The sequence below is a fragment of the Hibiscus syriacus genome, unplaced genomic scaffold (assembly GCF_006381635.1).
Source record: "Hibiscus syriacus cultivar Baekdansim isolate YM2019G1 unplaced genomic scaffold, ASM638163v2 tig00112528_pilon, whole genome shotgun sequence".
NCBI classification, from domain to species: domain Eukaryota; kingdom Viridiplantae; phylum Streptophyta; class Magnoliopsida; order Malvales; family Malvaceae; genus Hibiscus; species Hibiscus syriacus.
Genome location: NW_024063356.1, coordinates 52,145 through 73,647, shown reverse-complemented (window position 1 = coordinate 73,647; position 21,503 = coordinate 52,145). Strand labels below are relative to the sequence as shown.

The 21,503-nt window shown below is 37.1% G+C and overlaps 2 protein-coding genes and 1 pseudogene across 2 annotated transcripts; 2 read left to right on the top strand and 1 right to left on the bottom strand.

The window, feature by feature from the left end:
* Positions 1-1,140: 1,140 nt before the first annotated feature.
* Positions 1,141-11,697, bottom strand: LOC120181489 (annotated as a pseudogene).
* A 1,838-nt stretch (positions 11,698-13,535) lies between these two features.
* On the top strand, positions 13,536-18,189 carry LOC120181488. Its single transcript, XM_039186599.1, has 10 exons — positions 13,536-14,294; positions 14,397-14,495; positions 14,599-14,795; positions 15,040-15,233; positions 15,428-15,534; positions 15,680-15,964; positions 16,579-16,603; positions 16,696-17,124; positions 17,355-17,436; positions 17,540-18,189. Exons 1-10 carry the CDS (start codon positions 14,227-14,229, stop codon positions 18,187-18,189), a joined length of 2,136 nt encoding a protein of 711 aa, XP_039042530.1. The 5' UTR covers positions 13,536-14,226.
* Positions 18,190-18,205: 16 nt separating this feature from the next.
* LOC120181529 lies at positions 18,206-19,777 on the top strand. The gene is made up of 2 exons (XM_039186629.1): positions 18,206-19,139; positions 19,461-19,777. Exons 1-2 carry the CDS (start codon positions 18,332-18,334, stop codon positions 19,619-19,621), a joined length of 969 nt encoding a protein of 322 aa, XP_039042560.1. The 5' UTR covers positions 18,206-18,331; the 3' UTR covers positions 19,622-19,777.
* The last annotated feature ends 1,726 nt before the right edge of the window (positions 19,778-21,503 follow it).

Sequence of the window (21,503 nt, the reverse complement as noted above, 5' to 3'; positions counted from 1 at the left end):
AGTGACCGTAAATGATCCAATGCCCTTCCTCCAGAGCAAACCGAAGATCCTCCAGTGATGAAAATTTGACTAGGAAGTAGCCATCCCCTACATCGATCAATTCATATTCTGCCTTCGGCATCCACATCTTTTTTATTCTCTCATCAAGAGCACGGAATCCTATGGATTTGCCAAGGAGCTTTAGAATCAAACAACTTGACCATTTTACCTGGAGACTAGCTCTAAACTTATTTGAAGTTGTCATGAATCTTTACTTCCGATTGTGATCAGACCTTCATTTTTCTCAATTGGTCCGAACTCGTCTGACTCATCGAAGCCATTGATTAAACTCTTGCCTAAGAGCATATTCCGGTAGGACGGCTTATTGGGATCGAAAGCTTCTGGGAGGGATGGAGAACTATCAGCTTCCTCCATCACGGCTCCTTCACTATGCTTTCTTTGATAGCTTTAATCTTTTTCTTGCTTCTCGTCAATATATCAGTTTCCTGATCTGAGCGTTCAGAACGTTCAGAGCTTTCTTCAGAAACAATACTTTAGAACTGGGGTGACAAACTTTGATATGAATTGTAATCTTCTTGTGAAATTTGAGCCAATAAACATGCATCATTATATATGTTTTATATTTTTTTCATTGAATAATTATTAAGCATAATTTGAATGTTACGTAAATTTTGAAATATATTGCAATGAAAAGGACGCTCAGAAATAATCACTTTGAGCCTAAAAGGTCAATTTTGGTATTGACCATCTGAGCTTTTAGCCTTTTCTTTAGATATTAGCCACATTACAAGTTAATTTGACCATTTTTTTTCTTTAGATAATCACTCAAGCTATCTCATTGAAAAAGGGGAGAGAGAGAAAAAAAGGAGAATGAATAATAAACATTAGTACATTATGTAACCATTAGTAGTTCAGTACAAGTTAATAGTTGATAAAAGTTTCGTCTACTCTTCCCTCAGTTCTGTTTAGTTCCTTCCCATTGAACTAGCTTTCTGCCCAAGTGTGCCTTCTTTTGCCCAAGTGCCTGAACCAGTGAGAACTTGAGGAGGCCATGCAACTCGATGCAAAATCAACGAACAAAAATATTACAATCAAATGAAGGAGTTCAACCCCAGTTTTTGTATTCTCTGCCTACCCCTATTACTCTTCCTTCTTCTCCACTTCGCCAAGTGCAGCCGATCTTCCGATGAACAGAGGATAAGAATAGTGATACGCAGAGTACCACCGATCCGTTTCATAGCCGATAGACTTTCCTCTTGGAAGTTATGCACCCAAAACTCTTGACTCAGTAACACGTATAGTCACACCAGTAACATGCACCAAAGAGGTGATCTGTTTTGCCTTGAGTAGTTAACAAAAATGAAGCAGTCTCCATATTCGAAACGACATAGCAGATCCAGATTCAAACCACCAAGTAAAAATGACTAGAAATTCACTTGCAGCTTCACTAGACAGGCACGCAAAGAAGGCCCATAGCCAAGCTTCTTTGCGAAGGCATCAGCCTACGTAAAACAATAAATACAAAACATTAAGATCAATCTATAAGGTTACAACTCAAAAATCAGCGTTTACTGCAGAAAAAGAGGTTACCTGAAATTCAAACGATCTGCTTACAAGATCGAGACCAAAGCTTACAAGGTGCTGGAATGGTATTACAGTATGCTGCATAAAACGAGGTAAAAAAATGGTTAAACACTTAACAGCTTATACAGTACATCCCATTGTTAGACTATATATTTCAACTGCTAGTACACTGTTTTGATATTCTAGTACCTGAAATATGATAAGGCCAATTAGTACAGGCTGTGTGTCAAAACCAAAACTTTGGAAAAGATCTGTTGAGTTCCTGACCAGCGTATAACCTCCAAATTGAAAAGACGTAAGAATCTGCATATGGAAGGAAGAAAAATAAATCAAACATCAAAATAAAGGCATGGACCTAGTTACTGAAGCAAGAAATAAGACACATCCACTTCCAACTGGAGAAATTGAGCAGAGCATAATATGATGACATAAAGAGTTGGTGTTCTAAATGTTAAATAGAATAAATTGCTATTTTCACAGGGTTAGGTATCACTTGCGTGCTTTTGGTTTCATCTTCTTATATTTAGTGATTGGGAGTATGATTATCTTGCTCGGAGAGAACTACCATTCATAAGGTTTGACTGCCCAAAGAAACTATACCTGAGTAAGCAAAACACCTCAATAACTTCTCTTTCAGACCTACAAAACAAATTATTTTCTAACAGAAAATTATTATCACCGGCCATGTTTAATGACATCCCTAGCTACGTCACCATACCATAACTCGAGAGCCATGAACCGTAATATAGTCATAACATGGCGATCATTTATTCAGAGAATAAATAAAAGAAGACTGAATATGCTTTTCTTTCTTTTTAATCTCCAGAGAGGAAAAAGCTTGCAAGAAAACAGCCGTAGCTTACATGCACAGCGATAAATGAGTACATGGTATGATTTAGCTTCCAGTGCCCCAGTTCATGAGCAATAACAGCAACAATTTCCTCATCATTTTTGCACTACAAAAATAAAACTGAACAAATAAGACTTTTCCAAACTGTCGAGCGAGCCTTCACTGCACAGACAATGATGAGATAATTTATCATTCTTTCCAACTTCTTTCATAACTAGGAAAAGGAACATATTTTGTCTCAACAACTTTCATATCAAGTCAAAATGCATACTCAAAATCAAGATAAATAGAATGGACTTATGTATAAATTCCTATATAAGCAATAAGATTGTTTGCTAAGAGAGTGATATGCGATATCAAGAACGTTGTTCCACTTCGAGTGGGAACTCAACTCCAGAAATGATATAGGAAGAAAGTAAGATAATAGTTGAAGCAATTTTCTGATCTCCATTCATGGAAAACAACCCACATATAAATATTAGATGAAATACGACTCAACTACACTATCCCACTAACAATATAAAATGCTAATAGTTTTGCTAAAAATTAGGAAGACTTGACTCAAAATAACAAATATGCTAAAGAATAGGAAAACATGATTCCAACTAACAAGAAAGTGCTGAAAATAGAATGAAACACCATGCTCTCGTGTATACTGCAGAATCTTCACTTGGGCACATAGTCTTTAGCCCATAATGGTTTATGTTGAGCTATTTTAACAATTCCCCCCTCCATGACTTTAGCCTTGTCCACAAGGCTGCTGTCATCCATTCCTACGGAACCTGAAGGATCAGTATCAGAAAAGAGCGATGGGTGACTGCAACGAAGCTCCTCAACATCTTCCCAAGTGCAATCGGTCGGTGCAGTGTTGCTCTATTGAATTAAACATTGCTCTTTTGAAATTCCATTGCTCCATAGTTGTCTCCAATCAATAATTTTCTCCAGAGTTACTATTGGTCTGTCGTCCTCATCTTTTGTCGGAATCGGAAAAGTGGGTTCTGGTGGGTTATCTAAGCAGCGATGCAGACGAGATATGTGAAATATGTTGTGGATTCTAGAGGTAGCAGGAAGGTTGATTTCATAAGCCACATTTCCGATTCGTCGAAGAATGCGATAGGGGCCAAAAAACCTTGGAGCTAATTTCTGAGATGGCCTGCGAATGCATTGCTTGTTGAGAGTGACTGAGAGCTTGTTTTAGTTCACTAAGGAGTTGGTCGCGATGAGTATGGCACCGATTGATGCATTTTTTGAGGTACTGATGATATAGGAAGGTACTGTGGGTGGTGGTCTGCCATATAGAGCTTGGAAAGGAGGTCTGCCCTATAGAGCTTGGAAATGACTCATTTGTAGGCGTGTTCAAAATTCGGTTTTAACCGAATTAATCGATCGAATTGAATTAGTTCGGTTAATTCGATCGGCCACCGAATTAATTCGATCGGGAAACGGTTAAGAATTTTTTTGGAATTCGGTTAATGGTTAATTCGGTTCGAAATCGGTTAATTAATCGAATTAATCGAATTAACCTTTAAATATAATTATATTAAGAGGCCCAATCCATTTAAAATCCATTTAAAACCCAAATCAATATTAATTAATTAAAATAATATCAAAATTAAATGTAAAATGTTTGAATCAAATTAATTAGATATTATTTATAATTAGATATTATTTAAATTAATTGTAAATTATTTTTTAATTAAAAAAATATTAAATTCTAAAATTCTAAAATTTTTTGGTTAATTCGAAAATTAACCGAAATTTATTCGGTTCGGTTAATATTTTCGAAAAAAAGTTCGGTTCGGTTAACGGTTAAAGAAAAACAAAGTTCGGTTAATTCGAAAATGGTAGTTCGGTCGGTTCGGCCACCGAATTAACCGAATGAACACCCCTACTCATTTGGATGGAAGAGTGGAAGCTATAATTGTACCAGAATTCTGCTAAATGCAAATACATGCTCTATGTTTTTGGCTCGTCGCTAGTATAGCAACACAAATACGATTCTAAGCACCGATTCACTACCTCTGATTGGCCATCAGACTGAGGGTGGTAGGAGTTGCTGTAGTGGAGTTTGGTGCCAAGGATGCGAAACAGTTCCTTCTAAAACTGAGATAGGAAAAGAGGGTCTCTGTCCGAAACGATGGTTTTAGGAAGGCCATGGAGCTTATAAATTTCACTAAGAAAAACAGAGGCAAGATATGGGGCAGTATATTTTTGTGGAAGAGATATAAAATGTGCGAACTTGGTAAGTCGGTCTATAACGACCCAAATGGTGGTTTTGCCTGTTGAAAGAGGAAGATTGGTGATAAAGTCCATTCTCAGGTCTTCCCAAACTTGTGAGGGAATGGTAGTGGTTGAAGAAGGCCATATGGTTTTTGAGTGGAGTATTTGTGTGTCTGACAGATATGACATGAACTTATATACTTATACACATCTTTGGACATTGCATGCCAAAAGAACAAAGAGGCCAGACGTGCTAGTGTGGCTCGGTTGCCTGAATGTCCACCAAGTGGGGAGGTATGATATTCAACAAGTAGTTGTTGTCGGAGTTCGGCCTCTGCAGGTATGTATAACCTTCCGTTAAAGTATATCAACCCGTCATGTACTGTAAAACCTGAATTGAGGTCTTCTGTAGGAAATCCATTCCTTTAGGCTCAGTTGCAAAATATTCACGTAGGGAAGAGAGCCATGTAAATTCAGGAGCTGTGATGGCGGCATATGAACATGTCTGAACTCGTGACAATGCATCAGCGACCTTGTTCTCTTTACCAGGTTTGTATATTATCTCATAATCATACCCCATCAATTTCGTGAGCCATTTATGCTGCTCTGGTGTTTGTACTGATTGCGACATGAGATATTTCAGACTTTGTTGGTCAGTGAAGATAAAAAATTTGCGACCGAGTAAATACTGCCTGAATTTCTTTATAGCCTCTATTAAGGCGAATAACTCACGAACGTATGCAGATGCAACTTGCATTCGTGGCACTAGTTTCTTGCTGAAGTAGGCTATGGGATGATCGCCTTACGAAAGTACAGCTCCAATAGCGGTTCCTGATGCATCAGTTGTAAGTTCGAATGTAGCCATGAAATCTGGAAGGGCTAGTACAAGAACTTGGGTCATGGCATCCTTAAGATCTTTGAATGCAACCTCTGCTCGTTCATTCCACCTGAATTGTTGGCTCTTAAGAAGGTCAGACAACGGGCTGGCAATACCTGCATATTGACGAACAAAGTGGCTATAATAGCCTGTGAGGCCAAGGAACCCTTGTAATGCTGATACGGTGGTGGGTTTGGGCCATTCCATAATGGCTTGAATTTTCTCTGGGTCTACTCGAACACCATCACCTGAAATAATGTGGCCCAAATAATGGACAGTAGCAACGCTGAAAACACATTTTGATAATTTTGCGTAGTACTGATGTGATTTCAGGATGGTGAAAATCTGACGGAGATGTTCGACATGTTCCTTGAGTGTTGCAGAGTATATTAGGATATCGTCAAAGAAGACCAGTACAAAATGTCGTAGGACTTCACGAAATAAATCGTTCATGGCAGCCTGGAAGGTTGAGGGCCCGTTGGAGAGCCCGAAGGGCATGATGACAAACTCATAGTGTCCATCTACAGTGCGGAAAGCTATTTTCTGAATGTCCTCAGCTGCCACACGTATTTGATGGTACCCAGAGCGCAGATCGATCTTTGAAAAGACCGTAGCACCATGGAGCTCATCCAGTAATTCATCCACCGTCGAGATTGGAAATCGATTCTTAATAGTGATGGCATTGAGAGCACGGTAGTCGACACAAAAGCGCCATGTCCTATCTCTTTTTTGAACTAAGAGAACTGGTGAAGAATAAAGACTATGGCTGGGGCGGATAATCCCATCTTTTAACATATTCTGTATAAGTTCAGTCATGATGGTTTTTTGATAGTGAGGGTAGCGATATGGCTTGACATTCACAGGTTTGGAGTCAGAAGTGAGGTGTATATGATGATCAGGGTTTCTGGAAGGTGGCAATTCAGTTGGTGGTTGGAAAATAGTGTTGAACTCAGTTAACAATGTGTCCAGGGGTAGGTAATTTGTGTTACTGTTTTGGTTGGCTAATATCGAACTTGGTGGGTTGGTTTTGTAAATGATTGCGTGCATCGTCATGACGGAACCTGTGTGCAACATGCGGTTTAGTTGAGAAGGGATAGTTATAGACAGATTTTGGCCTCCGATTAGTCTGACCTATTATTTTTGTTGGTATGTAAATTCCATACTTGGGATTGAATAATCCGAGACGAATCGGCCTAATGAACTTAGCCATTCTACGCCCAACACCAAATCAGCCCCTTGTATAGGCAACACCAAGAAAGAAATCTCGAAACAACAGCCTTGAATATGCACCTTCACATTTGCACATTTTCCTTGACACTTGATCATCTCACCATTTCCCACCATTACCTGAAAACTTGGGACAACAACAATTGGAAATCCCAAAAAAGATGCGACACAGGGCTGCATGATATTGTGAGTACTTTCGGAATCAATTAACATTGAGTATACCTGACCTTGGATTTCTCCGCTCACTCTTAGTGTTTTTGGACTTGAGAGTCCGAAATAGGCGGCAAGTGAGAGATAGAACTCTGAATCTGTTATAGTATGACATTGAGCTTGGTTATGAGGCACTGATTGTGGTAACTCAGGATGTTGAATATCTGATTGTTCTTCCTCGTCTACGACTAGGAGCAGAAACTGAGGTCCCTTGCATATATGGCCTGGTCCATATTTCTCTTTGCAGTTATAACACAGGCCCTTGAGCCTTCTTTCAGCTGCCTCTGCTCGAGTTAAACGGCGAACTGGAGGCATATTGATGCTTGGTGGGGATGGCAATAAAGGTACAGGGGTTTTGTTTGGTTGATTTTGTGTAGGTGGAGTGTTTGGGTTAAAAGGAAATATGCTCCCAGGATTAGAGCGAGCTCGGCGATCTCTAAGTTTGGATTCTATTAGTTTGGCTTGGCCAATAGCCAGGGATATATTGTTCTAGGTTTGAGGATGGCTAACTCTTCCTAATTTCTGGTTTTAAGCCCGACAAGAAACAGTCTATAATAGCTTCATTTGGTAGCCCTGTAACTCGATTACAGAGATTTTCAAAATTTGCTTGGTAGTCTGTGACCGTACCTGTTTGACGGAGCTTAAATAGGGCTGCCCGGTGGTTATCATAAGACGATGGTCCAAAGCGCATTTCCAAGTCTCGAACAAAAGCGTCCCACGTCGTTAGTTGTTGGTTATTATACATCCACATAAACCAACTCAAGGCTTGACCTTGCATGTAGAATGAGATTGTACTCAATCGATCTTCGGGTGGTAGTTGGTAATAGTTGAAGTATAGTTCGGCTTGAAAAATCCAATCTAATGGGTTGGATCCGTCAAATGGTGGAAGACTCAGTTTAGGGGGTTTAACAGAGGACATTGGATTTGTGGACTGTAAGTTGAGGGTAGATTTGGGAGAGCTGTATTGGTATGGACCTTTGTTTGTGGAGTTTTCAGATTTTCCTGTTTCCTGTTCACTATGTTTCATGGCTTGGGTGAGTTGAAGTTGAATACCTTCAACCATAGTAGCTAGTTGGGTTAGAGTGTTTTGCATGGGTGAAATGAGAGAAACTTGATTTTGCATCTCTTCTGTTTGGGTTCGAAAAGCTTGGAACTAATCGTTTAGAGTAGCAAATTGCTCCTCTAACTGTGGTTTGGACTGGTCGTGTTTCGGAGGCATTCTCTCAATGAAAGCACCAAAATGATATGCGATATCAAGAACGTTGTTCCACTTCGAGTGGGAACTCAACTCCAGAAATGATATAGGAAGAAAGTAAGATAATAGTTGAAGCAATTTTCTGATCTCCATTCATGGAAAACAACCCACATATAAATACTAGATGAAATACGACTCAACTACACTATCCCACTAACAATAGAAAATGCTAATAGTCTTGCTAAAAATTAGGAAGACTTGACTCAAAATAACAATATGCTAAAGAATAGGAAAACATAATTCCAACTAACAAGAAAGTGTTGAAAATATAATGAAACAGCATGCTCTCGTGTATACTGCAGAATCTTCACTTGGGCACATAGTCTTTAGCCCAGAATGGTTTATGTTGAGCTCTTTTAACAGAGAGAAATCTACTGGCAAAACATTAGACCAAATTTGTCACAAACTCAAACCCTCCAGGCAGACAATGTGCCTATTATACAAGTAAAATATGTACTATGCAAAAGGCACAAGGTACTTATATGCCCAATAGTATAAGAAATACAGTAGAAGATTGAAAAGAGAATGATTATGACTAAAGACTAGAAGACAGGGATTTCGACAAACTTTATAATCACTGAAAATAGCTGGGATAGAAAAACATCATTACTAGGTTTAAAATGAAGGCCTAATACATTTTACTAGAGTGCCCTGTGTGCCTCACAAATGAAGACGATGATCAAGGCTCGCGGGCAATAATATCAACTCTTCCACTGAATAAAAACAAGGATGTTTTGCATCTATTCTTTGTTCAATACAAAATTCTCAAGGACAGGACAAACACAACAGACGTGAAGAAACTTTTACATAGTATTTGATCCATACCCGCTGAATCAAAGTGTCATAAAGGACAATACGCTTGTTCTAGAAGAATCCATATAGTTAGGCCTGCATGATGTTGAAAACATTAAATCATAAGTGGGATGAAAAGTCACTTCTGCAATCAGTCTCAGTGTGAATAAGTAAAGAATATTATCAAACTGAAAACAGACACAGTTTGCTTATTCTCAATGCCATCTGACAGTGACACGTTAAACAATTCATGACAATAATATTCCCAGTGTATGTATATATCATACACACATAGCAGCCACGAGTCTTTAAAGTAAGATAATAGAAGTAATGAGTATTAGACTATAGATCAAACCTTTAAACAAATTGTTTTGCAGAAGAAAGACACGATGTAATCTTAAATGATGGAATATGAAAACAACACAACAGTGAACCAACCAATGACACATTGCTATGGCTTGATCTTTTGGATCCATCAACAACAAACAATTTCTTTAAAGGAAAATTGAGGGAGGAAGCAAGCTTCTCAATCTTAAGCCTGAGCTCTCCATCAGGAAGCTATTTCCAAGCAATATAATTAAGACTTGGGAAAAGAAGGTGCTTGAAGGAAACTATGAGACGATGGTTATGAAGTACTCACAGGGGTGAACTTGTTAAAAGAGCGTTGCTATCAGAACAGGGTAAATTGTCATCATCACAAGAGAAAGGACAAACAAAAATGACCAAAGATAGACAGCCAGATATGGACCCCTTCCTGCAATTTCAGAATTAAGAATCACCGTGGTGAGAGAAGGGTGACATAATAGAAAAAATATTAGAGAGTAAATAAGATCATAAAGTCTTGTTGTTAAGATAACAGTTGTCTGATTATAATAGCATGGATCGGCAATGTTCCACCACAGAGCCGAATGCTAGAAATGAGCACAATTTTACCTGTACTATCCAAATGATAGCAGAAACGATGGGTGGACCAAGAACAATGGCAAGACACATTCCTTTGATAAGGTCCCTAATGAACAACCATATTGTCTGCTGAAAAAGAGAAATTTATCAGGAACAGAGAGATAAGTATAATAAAAAAAAAAGAGTAAACCAGGAAACAAAATGGTATGGGAAAGAGATTTAGTGATTAAGAATACAAACTTTATTGAAAGCCTGATGGGCCCCGATCACAAAAGTTGAATAAAGAGAAAAAGGGAGGTCGGTGACCTGCACTATAAAACAACAAATTAAACAGCCAATGCTATCTTCTTAAAAGTGATGGTTGTATAAAGAATCCTCAAATGAAATATTGTGAATTCACCTGTGACCATATCAGAACACCAGCCAAAAAACGAAAGAGTGAGCAGTACTTCATTCTCTTTGTTTAAACAAGCTAAAGGCAAGAAATTTCCAGATTTCTGCAATAAATAACAATCAAACATACAAGATAGTGAAAATCAACAAAAAGAAGGATCCATTAATTAAACACCAAACAACTCACCTTCCAAAACCAAGGCAATATGCCAAAGAATATAATTGCAACATCTATCAAGATTGTAAAAAACTCATGAACAAAATGGAAGTGGCTGAAAAGTAAGAGATGCATTATGGTTAATGTAAAATCAAGTCAAAAGGAAGCTTGATTGGTCCCTAATGCTGTAATCTTGTAAATGATCAATAGAAACAACAAAACCAACCTCTTATCAAGACAATAGGCTCGAGACATTTTAAATTTCTCTTTGCTGATTACTCCCTGCAATGTTTTCGGAAGAGTAGGCAATTTGAGAGCAGCATGTTGCCGGAAGTCCAGGTAAGTTTCAAAGAGGTACATTAATAGCGTCAAACCTGTAAATAATAGAGGGTAAGTCTGGAAGAAAACAAAGAACAAAACACTGATAGTTACACACTCCAAGCATCAAGCATCAAGATCAAAACTTTCTTTAAGAACATAAACAACTGAGTGATTAACAAGTCTCACACATGTACTTTTCATAAAACATTCCTTAATAAACATAAAAAAGTGAAGCCCAAACAGGTTGAATTTCAGTGAAATGCAAAAGAGAGAAAAATACATACTTTCAGAGATTAACATTCTTTATCTTAAAAATAATTGGACCCAAGAACCAATAAGGTATATTCATTTCAACCAACAGTTTCCAGTTTCCAAGAACACAAAACATAAAAAGCCGCGACATGGCATAAATGCAAGTGAATATTTCGATTCTTGAATCGGAAAAAGATTCATTACATCACGATTGCACATTTACCTGCAACTCGCTAGCCTCTTAGTAGATAGACCCCCTTTCCCTTCCATCAATCACAAACATAATACTTACAGAGTTACAGAAACTATTAACATAATTCAACTCATTTCCATATATTTTCTCTATCTTTTATAGATGTGAAACGGGAAAAGAAAGGAAGAAATCAATAAAGAAGCTTGAAAGATGCCTACAAGCTAACTTCAAAGCCTAGATTTTTCAATCACAACCAATCAAGAAAACACGTTCATATGCATGGATACTAATTGAAACTGGGGAAAAAAGTATATTTTAATTAATCTGTTCTAAATTATACTGAAAAAAAAGAGCTTCGTAGTTTATTTCAATAACCGGAAGAAATGGATTCGAGCTCGAACAAAAGCAAGAATAAAAAGGAGAAAAGCGTACCTAGAACAGCTTCCATGCACGTAAACGCCATGTCGTATCGATGAAGAATCGGCAAATCCAGAGAGAGAACTATAGGAGGGGTTTTTGCTATGGTTTTAGTCTCTTCCATGTATAAATGGTCTCTATACGGGTACAGTTTTTAATACCCCCGTTCGACCCGACTATCACTATCCGTTTTGTTAGCTCAAAAATAAAAATGTTTACTATAGGTCATTAAACTATGCTAAACAAATCATTTTACTCACCAAACTTTCAAAATTTGCAAAATAGGTATTAAACTTTTTAAATAATTATAAAATAGTCATAAATTTATCGAACAAGTACAATTAATTATAATTTTTTCAAAAATCATTTTATAATAATTTAATAATTATAACGATCACTTTATAAGTTTTAAAGTTTAATGATTTCATTTTATAATTTTAGACATCATTTTAACATGCTTGTAATTTTTTATATAATGTAAGCAAAATACAAAAGTTGTGTTAAATTTATATAAATATGTAATTAGATAATTTTAAATATAAAAATAACATAAATATACAGTTCTGATGGGTCTGCATTTGCTCCGGCAGACATGCCTTTTAAGCATAAGAATAGTAGCTAGCTACCACCCAAGCTTCTTGCATGTACAAGATGCGTGGTCGCACAGTTATTACAAAAACCGAAACCGAGCAAACGACCTAGCGTTTGGATTTTTAAGAAGGGGAATAAAGAACATAACAATCAACAACATGCCAATATGGCAGGATATTCAAGTCTTAATTAGGACAAAAGTAAGATTTTATGCTAGGAATAAAACTATAGAATTTTAGAGAACATAAACAAATTATCATTAAACAGGCATGCACCACCAAGAATATGTCTCCATGCAACCAAGAACCAGTTCCCCACACCTTTGATCTGCACCTTCATGGATGACGAAAATAAAAAGAAGTTGAAATCACATGTCAATTTTGTCGAATTCACCTCAAAAGTCATTCATTTACACAAATTCCATTTGATTTTTGGATAAAAGACCCCAAAGTTTCCTCGTTGCCGTGATCAAGACTGCAGCTTCATTGAGAAATAAAGAGAAAAAAAGGAGAGATTTTTAGTGGATTACTCAAGTTTGATTTTCATTGGCCCAGTGACAGTTTTTTTTCTTTGATCCTCCCGTTTCTCACGGCTTCGAACTGACTTGGATTGCACACTTAATTTTGGTGAGTGTCTCCTAATAGAATTTTTTTACATACACTAAAACTCAAACTCAAAACTTACTTAAATAATATTAAACTACTTACTACTTAAACTATCAATTAATTGTCCCAGTGACAAAGTTGCCTTTGGCTGGTTTGAGCTCTCCACTTGTAAAATGCTTTGAAAATATCATACCAATGAAAATTGAAGTGTACACCTGCCACTGTTCAACGTTAACATGTGTTGAGATACTGTTACAGATAACAAACTTAATATTTTGATAATTAATATTTAAAACTTATATTTTATTAAACACAATTTGTAGATTAATTTCCTTTTACATAGAAAACCTATTTTAATACCCGAAAACAACAAACACTGATTAATATAGAAAAAGAAAGGATCCAAATGATTTTTAGTTGTTATATAATTTCCATTTTCTCAAGTTCCTGCCCACGCGCCATAAACGGTAAGCTAAAATACTTGTTTGTGAGATGAACCAATGAAATTGGAGCGTGTATCGCACGAGGTTACGTTAATTTGTTTGTTTGTATTAGCCTAGTGAAAAGACGATAACGTCATTTACGCAGAGAGAGAGAGAGAGAGAGAGAGAGAGCAACCTGCCAGTCACCGGTCTCCTCAAAAGGTGAAAACTTTCTCTCTCCATCCAGAAAACACGCAAATTGCTCTCTTCATTTTCCATCGATCAATTGAAAAAGGGGGAAAAAAGAGCTGAAAAAGAGAAATTTACAGATCCAAAACCTGACTTTCTCGTGCTCTATCATCTCACACACTTCTTTCGATCCAGGTAGCTCGTCTTCAATTTTAAATTTTTCTATGCGAAGAACAAAATCCCAGTTTTCTCCCTCAACTTCCGCGGCTTAGCACAGAAACCCTATAAACTCCGATTTTTAATTAGGAGCTCCAGTTGGGTTCAATGTTTGGAATGATATGTATATTCACGATGTGCTAACTTTTGCGTGAACATCCTGTTGGTCCATATCGAAACGAATGATCGTGTTTGATCTCGGGAATTCCCGGAGAGAAGTTCTGGTGGCTGTGATATTGTAATATTTTGTTTTGAGTATGTGGGAGTTTTATTTGTAGATTTATTTTGATTAAAGAATGGTGTAGCTTAATATCAGCTTTATGTCCATTTAAACTAGCTGTCTTTTTTAAACTTTGGGTTTGGTGTTAGTTGATGATGGTTAGGCTGTGATTATGGAGCATTCAGGAACTTGGGTTTGGGATAAGATATATGAGAATTGATTAGCAGATTAAAATTTTGAGTTCTTGAGGAGTGAGTTTCTTGGAGAGGCAGTTAGAGCTAAACTGTTTTGAAGAGCATTTTGTATATACTCATCATTAGATTTGTGTAGAAATGAGCTTAGAAAATGAAGAACATCATTCATTAGGTCCGCCTGCGGTTACCAGCATGGAATCTCAAAAGTAATAACTTTTTTCTGCTGAATATTTAATTTTTGTTTAATGTTTTGCATATGTTTTCAGTTGAGTGACATTGATAATCAATTTGTTTTTTAAATGATTCAGGAAATATAGAATTTCATATACCAGAGATTTTTTGCTGTCATTTAGTGAGCTGGATGTTTGCAAAAAGTTACCCCCAGGATTCGATAAAAAAAATTTGAGGTGAGATTGTGGTCATGGATTATGAATTTCATTTAATTATGAAAATGAGGAAGGCAAAATTTGATCTTTCTGGCATTCATTGGTTATTTTGTGGTTGGAACAGTGATTTTGAGGATACATCACAAGATCGGCAAAGAATTCCTGGCACCTTCTCAGGTTACAGGCGTAATGAATATAGTTCATCACCACCTACGAGAGTGGAATTGGATAATTATTCCCGGGGTCTTCATGGACGGTGGGACAGTCACTCTTGTGGAAAGAGTGATAGAGATAGTGATACCCAATCTGATTGGGATTCTGGTAATGTTTATAGCTCTTTTGTTCTATCAATAGTATTATTTTGTGTTTACTGTTTGTATGGACAACTTTGTCCATTGTATTTTATATTAATACATGTGGTGATTCACTCTATCACCTCAACCTCAACGGTGCTTGGTAAAATTATTCTCGTAGTCAGGGGTTTTATCCACTTCATTTATGTGTTGTTTACAGCGTTCAATAAATCCTATTACATTTGAAATCAAATGATTCTAATGGTATATAGATCATGGACGACGCCATGGTAATCAATTCCGGCGATCTTGGCAAGGTCCTGAGCATGATGGGCTTCTGGGGAGTGGTTCTTTTCCTCGACCATCTGGATTTACGGCAGGAGTTTCTGCACCAAAGTTTCGAGCTACTGATCAATACCATCTAAATAAAAGTAATGAGCCATACCATCCACCCCGCCCTTATAAGGTACTTGTTTCTCTTTGTTATCATTTGCAGACGATGTTTAGACTGGTATTGTGATCACTGTTTCATTCAATTTAGCATAAAAATATATCTCAAAGTATTCTGCTTAAATAATATCTGCCTGGAATTGTAAGATGATCCAGTAGCAATTGAAATATGGTTTTAATAGATATTATTTTGTGATGATATTTTTCCAGGCTCTACCTCATTCAAGGAGGGAAACTAATGACTCGTTTAATGATGAAACATTTGGTTCCACTGAGTGCACTAGTGAAGATAAGGCAGAAGAGGAAGAAAAGAAGAGGTAGGATCTCTGTCTAGAGAACTCTATGCTGATTGTATTTTATTTTTTATGTGTTTAATCTTCTACCACTTCTCTGGTTTTGTTTTCAAATAATAAAAGCTAAAGCATTATAACTTTCCCTCTTAGTTTCCTTTGAGTCATGGAGGAAGGAACAACAGAAGGCATTCCAGGAGAAGAAGATTAATCCTGAAAGACGTAAAGATGACTTTGATCTTTCTGAATTGTTAGTGGACTCCAAAGATGATAAAGGACCTGCAAACAGAAACATGGAATCAGATGAACCTATTCTGGCATCAAAAATTGTTTCTGAAAAATCGTCTCTTTCCATACAAACTCCTGCTTCCAGACCACTTGTACCACCTGGTTTTGCAAGTACAGGTTTGGAGAAGACTTTTGGAATCAAAACTTCAATGCAACCCGTTCTTCACAGGTTAGTATTACATTGGTTTTCAGAATTTAAAATACCCATTATGTCTCTTTTATCTTTTGGCGTGTAATTTTGATTGTAAGTGTCAATAATTGGTTTTCAAAGTTTTCGTTATTTTTGCCATTGCATGATCTTTAATTGCAACATTGAATCAACTACTTGATCTTCATGTACTGGCAGCTTCCCTAGTTATAACATAACGGGAATAAACTTGGGAATCAGTTGAAAATATGGATGCAATTTTGAAATTTCCGTTATTTTGGTTGGAATGGGGAGAGAAACAAATTTATCACTTGAGATCAGCACATGAAATTGACCTTATATAACTAAAATTAGTGGGAATTTTTGGGATCTCTTCCCTATTCATTTGAATTTGACTGGAAAAGACGTGCTGCTTTATACTCTGTAGATGTCTGTATGACACCAATGGTACAAATGCATAACTAAGACATTAACAGAGATGATTTTGTAAGTCACTTAAAGGTTACATTGTGCTCTGCTTTAAAGTGACATGTTAGTTTTCTGTTCCTTGTTTTTGCCAATATTAATATACTGATTGGACAGAACTTGCATGTGGTTTTCATTCAGTAGTTGTACTTTTCATGTTTGTAACTCAGAGATGATTCTGCTAGGACAAAACATGTTTCATTTACTGACTGATGTTGTGTTTCATATTTATCACATACCTTTTCTGTTGCTTGATTAGCAATATATATTCTGTTATGCTTCTATAGGTTGGGAGTTCTGAGATTGAGGGAAACCTGTCAGAGTCCAAAGGCAACCTTCTCTTTAATGGGATTTCTGATGATCTTCCGGCCAAACAGTCTAAACAGCGTGAAGGGGAAACTTCAAGTGAGAAGAGGCTTGAAAGTAAAATCATTCATCTTTTAGACAATAAAAAGAGTGCAAAGGCTCCAAATTTCTCTTCAGCTTTAGGTAAACTTAATGAGACAATAAGCAAGGATTCTCATATATACAAGAGTTATAGTCTTTCAGAAGCCTTTTTAGGCCCAGAAATCATTGAAGTTACTGAACTTGATTCCAAGAAGCTAGCCAATAAAATGTTGACTGAAACCAGTCAAGATGGTTCAACTTCAATTCTAGACAAGATTTTTGGCAGTGCTGTAATAGCAGATGGAGCTGGCTCAACTAATTTCACTGAGGTACTGTTTTGGATTTGAGACACGCATTCAAATTCAAACACATATATAGAAGACATCAACATTGAATCACTTCAGTTGAATGTTCATTTCTAATTCGCTTGCTCAATGTGATTAAAACTAGGTTGATCAATATTTACATGTAGTTTCTTTAGGTACTCTATTTGAAACCTGTCATGTCTAGTTTTGCTTGATGAAATATTTAACGACTTTTAATATTTCTTGATCTTCAGCCTAATGATAGCAATGCTGATGAGACTTGGTCCCTTGACAGTTCCCATTCTTCTAAGTTTGCTCATTTGTTTCTCGATGAAGGTTTGTTGGCGCTTGTTACATGTAACCTGGCTTTAAGTGAATCCGCTTAGTTCTCAATTAAAAACTATGATCTAATATTCTTGTTTTAATCTTGTCTTGGCAGAGAAGAAATCAATGGATGATCTCTCCCATCACAGGCCTAAAGACTTGCTCTCATTAATTAAGGGTGGTGAGAAAGGTGGTTCCCATGATAGGATGGTTACTAAGCATGTAGCGTCAAACTTCCCATTTCAATGCTCTGAATTTGGGGTCAGGCATGTTAGATCAAATTTGATGCCTACGGGAATTGTGAACTCTGAGCAATCATGGAATATTAATGATGTTAATAACTCAGCAGCGGTTCCAACAGTCCTTACATGTGAGGATCTTGAAAAGTCTATTCTGTCAGAAAGCTCTGAAAATGATCCGAGTTTGCCTCCTGTTGAAAGATGGAAAATTCCTGATGCCGAATGTGAGAAGCAAGAAGTTAATGTCAACAATCATGCATCCCAGCACCTTCTTTCATTATTACAAAATAAAACAAGTACAAACACTATACTATCATCTGCCAATCATGATATTAGGCCTTCAGAAATGGTGCAAACTGCTGAAACACCAACTGGTGACATGGCACCTTGTCATTTGATAGACACAAATGCAGAAAATGCTTCTGGTTCAGGGAAGAGTCTAACTCTTGAAGCACTTTTTGGAAGTGCTTTCATGAAGGAACTACAATCAGTTGGAGCACTGGCTTCTGTTCAGGGGTTCATTTGAGTCTGCAAGAGTTGATGTATTCGATTCTAACAGGTTTCAACTTAACGTCGCAGATGATAGTCTCCTCCCTTCCACTGATAACATTGCGTCAAACAGGACTAAATTTGAAAAAAATATTCTACCATTTACTCGAAGAGAACAAATGAAAGCTGATGGCATTGAAGGGCATTTGTTAGGCTTTAATGGTGCTCCATCTGCTGTGGATTCGTCACATCTCCAAGCTGGATTAGAATCTAAACTTGGTGGTTTTGATGGGTCTGCTGAAATTGGGCTTACTGAAGAGGACAATTTACTTGTTGTCGATAATCCTGTGGAACTCCATAATTTCATGGCTGGTAGTGTAAAAGCAGAGTTATTGCCCTCCCACGAGACACCTAATGGTGTAGCTGAGAAACTAACAGCTTTAAAGGCTGTCTTCCAGGATGAAAGGCCTGTTGTCAGAGGGAAAGAAGGTCCACCTTTTCTTCCCGGTCCCTATGATACGAGGGAGCCAGATATTCCATTTCGGAACCAAAATATCCATGCATCTTCTTCAAACCTTCATCCTCAGTTGAATCCTGGAGGTCCTTTGTTTCATTCATTAGATTCACATCCTTCTAACATTGGTTCTCAGATGAAGTTCATGGCTCCCGAAGGCATCATCCATCATGATGCCCCACTAAATCATCAAATTCCTACAACTATGTTTCGTCCTGCCCATCATCCTAGCAATGGACTACCTGGATTTGATCCTCCAATTCATCATCCTATGTTACAGAAAATGCATATTCCTGGAAAACCCCCTCCACCAAACTTGCAACGAGGATTTCCTGGTGTTGCACAGCTGCTGCCACATTCAAATAATGAGATGACTGGTATGCTACCAGAATTGAATCCAATGCTTGGTTTTCCATTGGGGCATGGTCACCGGCAGCACCAACCCAACTTTGCTGGTCTTGGGATGCCGCCAGGTAATTCACTGTCTTGTTTCTTTCTCATCCTTGCCAATTTCAAAATTTTGGAGAACTTAACCCGTTTTATTCTTGGAAAATCCTACAGTAAATGTTACCTAATGTTTTTAGGGTTAAGGTAATTTAAGAAGTATGATCCGACCACATCTAAACTTTAGCACTTCACAAAAAGTTTATCTCATTCAGGATCCCCCAATTCTGTTGGAAAAACAAACAGAAATTTGCCTGTAGTCTATTGTGGGTTGCCCTGGATTATGAACTACCATCGCCATAATGGTTACGTTTAATAATATGCACATTATTGTCTGTTTATTATTTCAGGTCATGACGTTGGCAGTGGGAGCCATCATCCAGAGGCATTGCAGAGGCTTATCGAGATGGAACTCAGGTCAAAGCAGATGAGCCCTTTCGGTGCGTCTGGCCTTAGCCAAGGCCAAGGGGTTTACGGTCACGAGTTAGACATGGGTTTTCAGTATAGATAATGGCTTTTGGTTGTGGTTTTGCCTCTTCTCCCAATGGATTGTTTCTCTCCGAGAATTGGAGGATGAGTTTGATGTTCTTAATTATGGAGGGATTACTCTGGCTCACTGTAATTAAAATGATCATTATCATACTTGAAATTGGCATTTTGGTTGCAATTTGCCCCTTTGTTCTTGTAGAAATTAGAGTAATTCTCTGTATTTTTTTTATTCTTTTCAATAGGACAGATTATATATTTATGTACAAATTATCTCTCTAAAGTAGGAAACTCTAAGAAATGAAAGATACTAATATTAGGATATGATCCTTTAAAATAAGGAATTGTAGAAATCTATTTATAAAATCCCTTAACTAAAGGAATGGTTATAAATCACATTTCTATAATTTCTACACTCCCCCTCAAGCAAAGAATATACACTGTATAATTCCAGCTTAAATATGAATTTATTGAAAACAGGCTTTGACAAAGTCTTAGTCAGAATGTATGTAACTTGTTCTTCTGAAGGAATGTATGAAAGTGTGGATGTTTTTTTGTTAACTTGATCAATAATAAAATGCCTATCAATCTCAACATGTTTTGTCTGATCATGTTGAATTGTGTTCTTGTCAATATGAATAGCAGATTGATTATCACACAAAACTTCAAAGTGATCCTTTTGATTAGTGACAAGTTCTTTCAGTAGTTTAAGTAGCCAAATTCCTTTGCATATTCCCAATGCTAGTGCTCTGAATTCAACTTCAGCACTACTTCTTAAAACGACAGATTGTTTCTTACTTCTCCAAGTTGTAAGGTTTCCCCAAACAAAGGTGCGGTAGCCACTAGTGGATCTCCTTTCAGTAAGGTCTCCGGCTCATCTAGAGTCTGTAAAGATCTTAACAGTTATGTCTTGTGTCTTCTTAAAAATTAAACTGTGTCCTGGAGTTTTCTTCAAGTACTTGAGAATTCTATTTGCTGCTGTCATATGCTCTTCAGTAGGATTAGTCATGTGTTGACTTTTCACATTTACGGGAAAGACTATATCTGACCTTGTCAAGGATAAATAAATTAGTTTCTCAACTAATCTTTGAAATTTCTCTTTGTCTACTAAGGATCCATCTTCTTTGATAAATTTCAAGTTTGCCTCCATTGGTGTATCAATCAGCTTACAACAAAAAAAAACCAGTTTCTTTGAGTAAATCAAGTACATATTTTCTTTGGTTGATCACAAGTCATTCTTTTGACCTTGCCACCTCCTTTCCTAAGAAATAACTTAGTTTTCCCAAGTCCTTGGTTTCGAATTCCTTATTTAACAATTTCTTCAAATTGCAAATCTCTTCTTCATCATCTTCGGTAAGAATTATGTCGTCCACGTACACAATAAGGATAGCTTTCTTATTTGTAGAAGTTACCTTGATGAAAAGAGTATGATCGGCGAGGGACTGCTTGTAGCCGTTTTTCATAATGACTTTAGTGAACCTCTCGAACCAAGCTCTGGGTGATTGTTTTAATCCGTATAGAAACTTGTTGAGCTTGCAAACCTTGTTGCTTCCTTCAACAGACTTTAAGCTAGGTGGAAACTTCATATAGACTTCTTCTTCCAGCTTGTCATTAAGAAAAGCGTTTTTTACTTCAAGTTGGTGTAATTTTCAATCGTAATTTACAGCCAAACTTAGGAGTACTCGAACAGTATTCAGCTTCTCCATGGGTGCAAAAGTTTCTGTGAAATTTATCCCATATGTTTGCGTAAAGCCTCTGGCCACTAGTCTAGCTTTGTATCGTTGAATACTACCATTGGAGTTATACTTTACAACAAATATCCATTTACATCCAACAACCTTTTTTCCTTGAGAAATGTCTGTAACGGTCCAAGTAGCATTTTTCTCTAGTGCACAAATTTCTTCTTC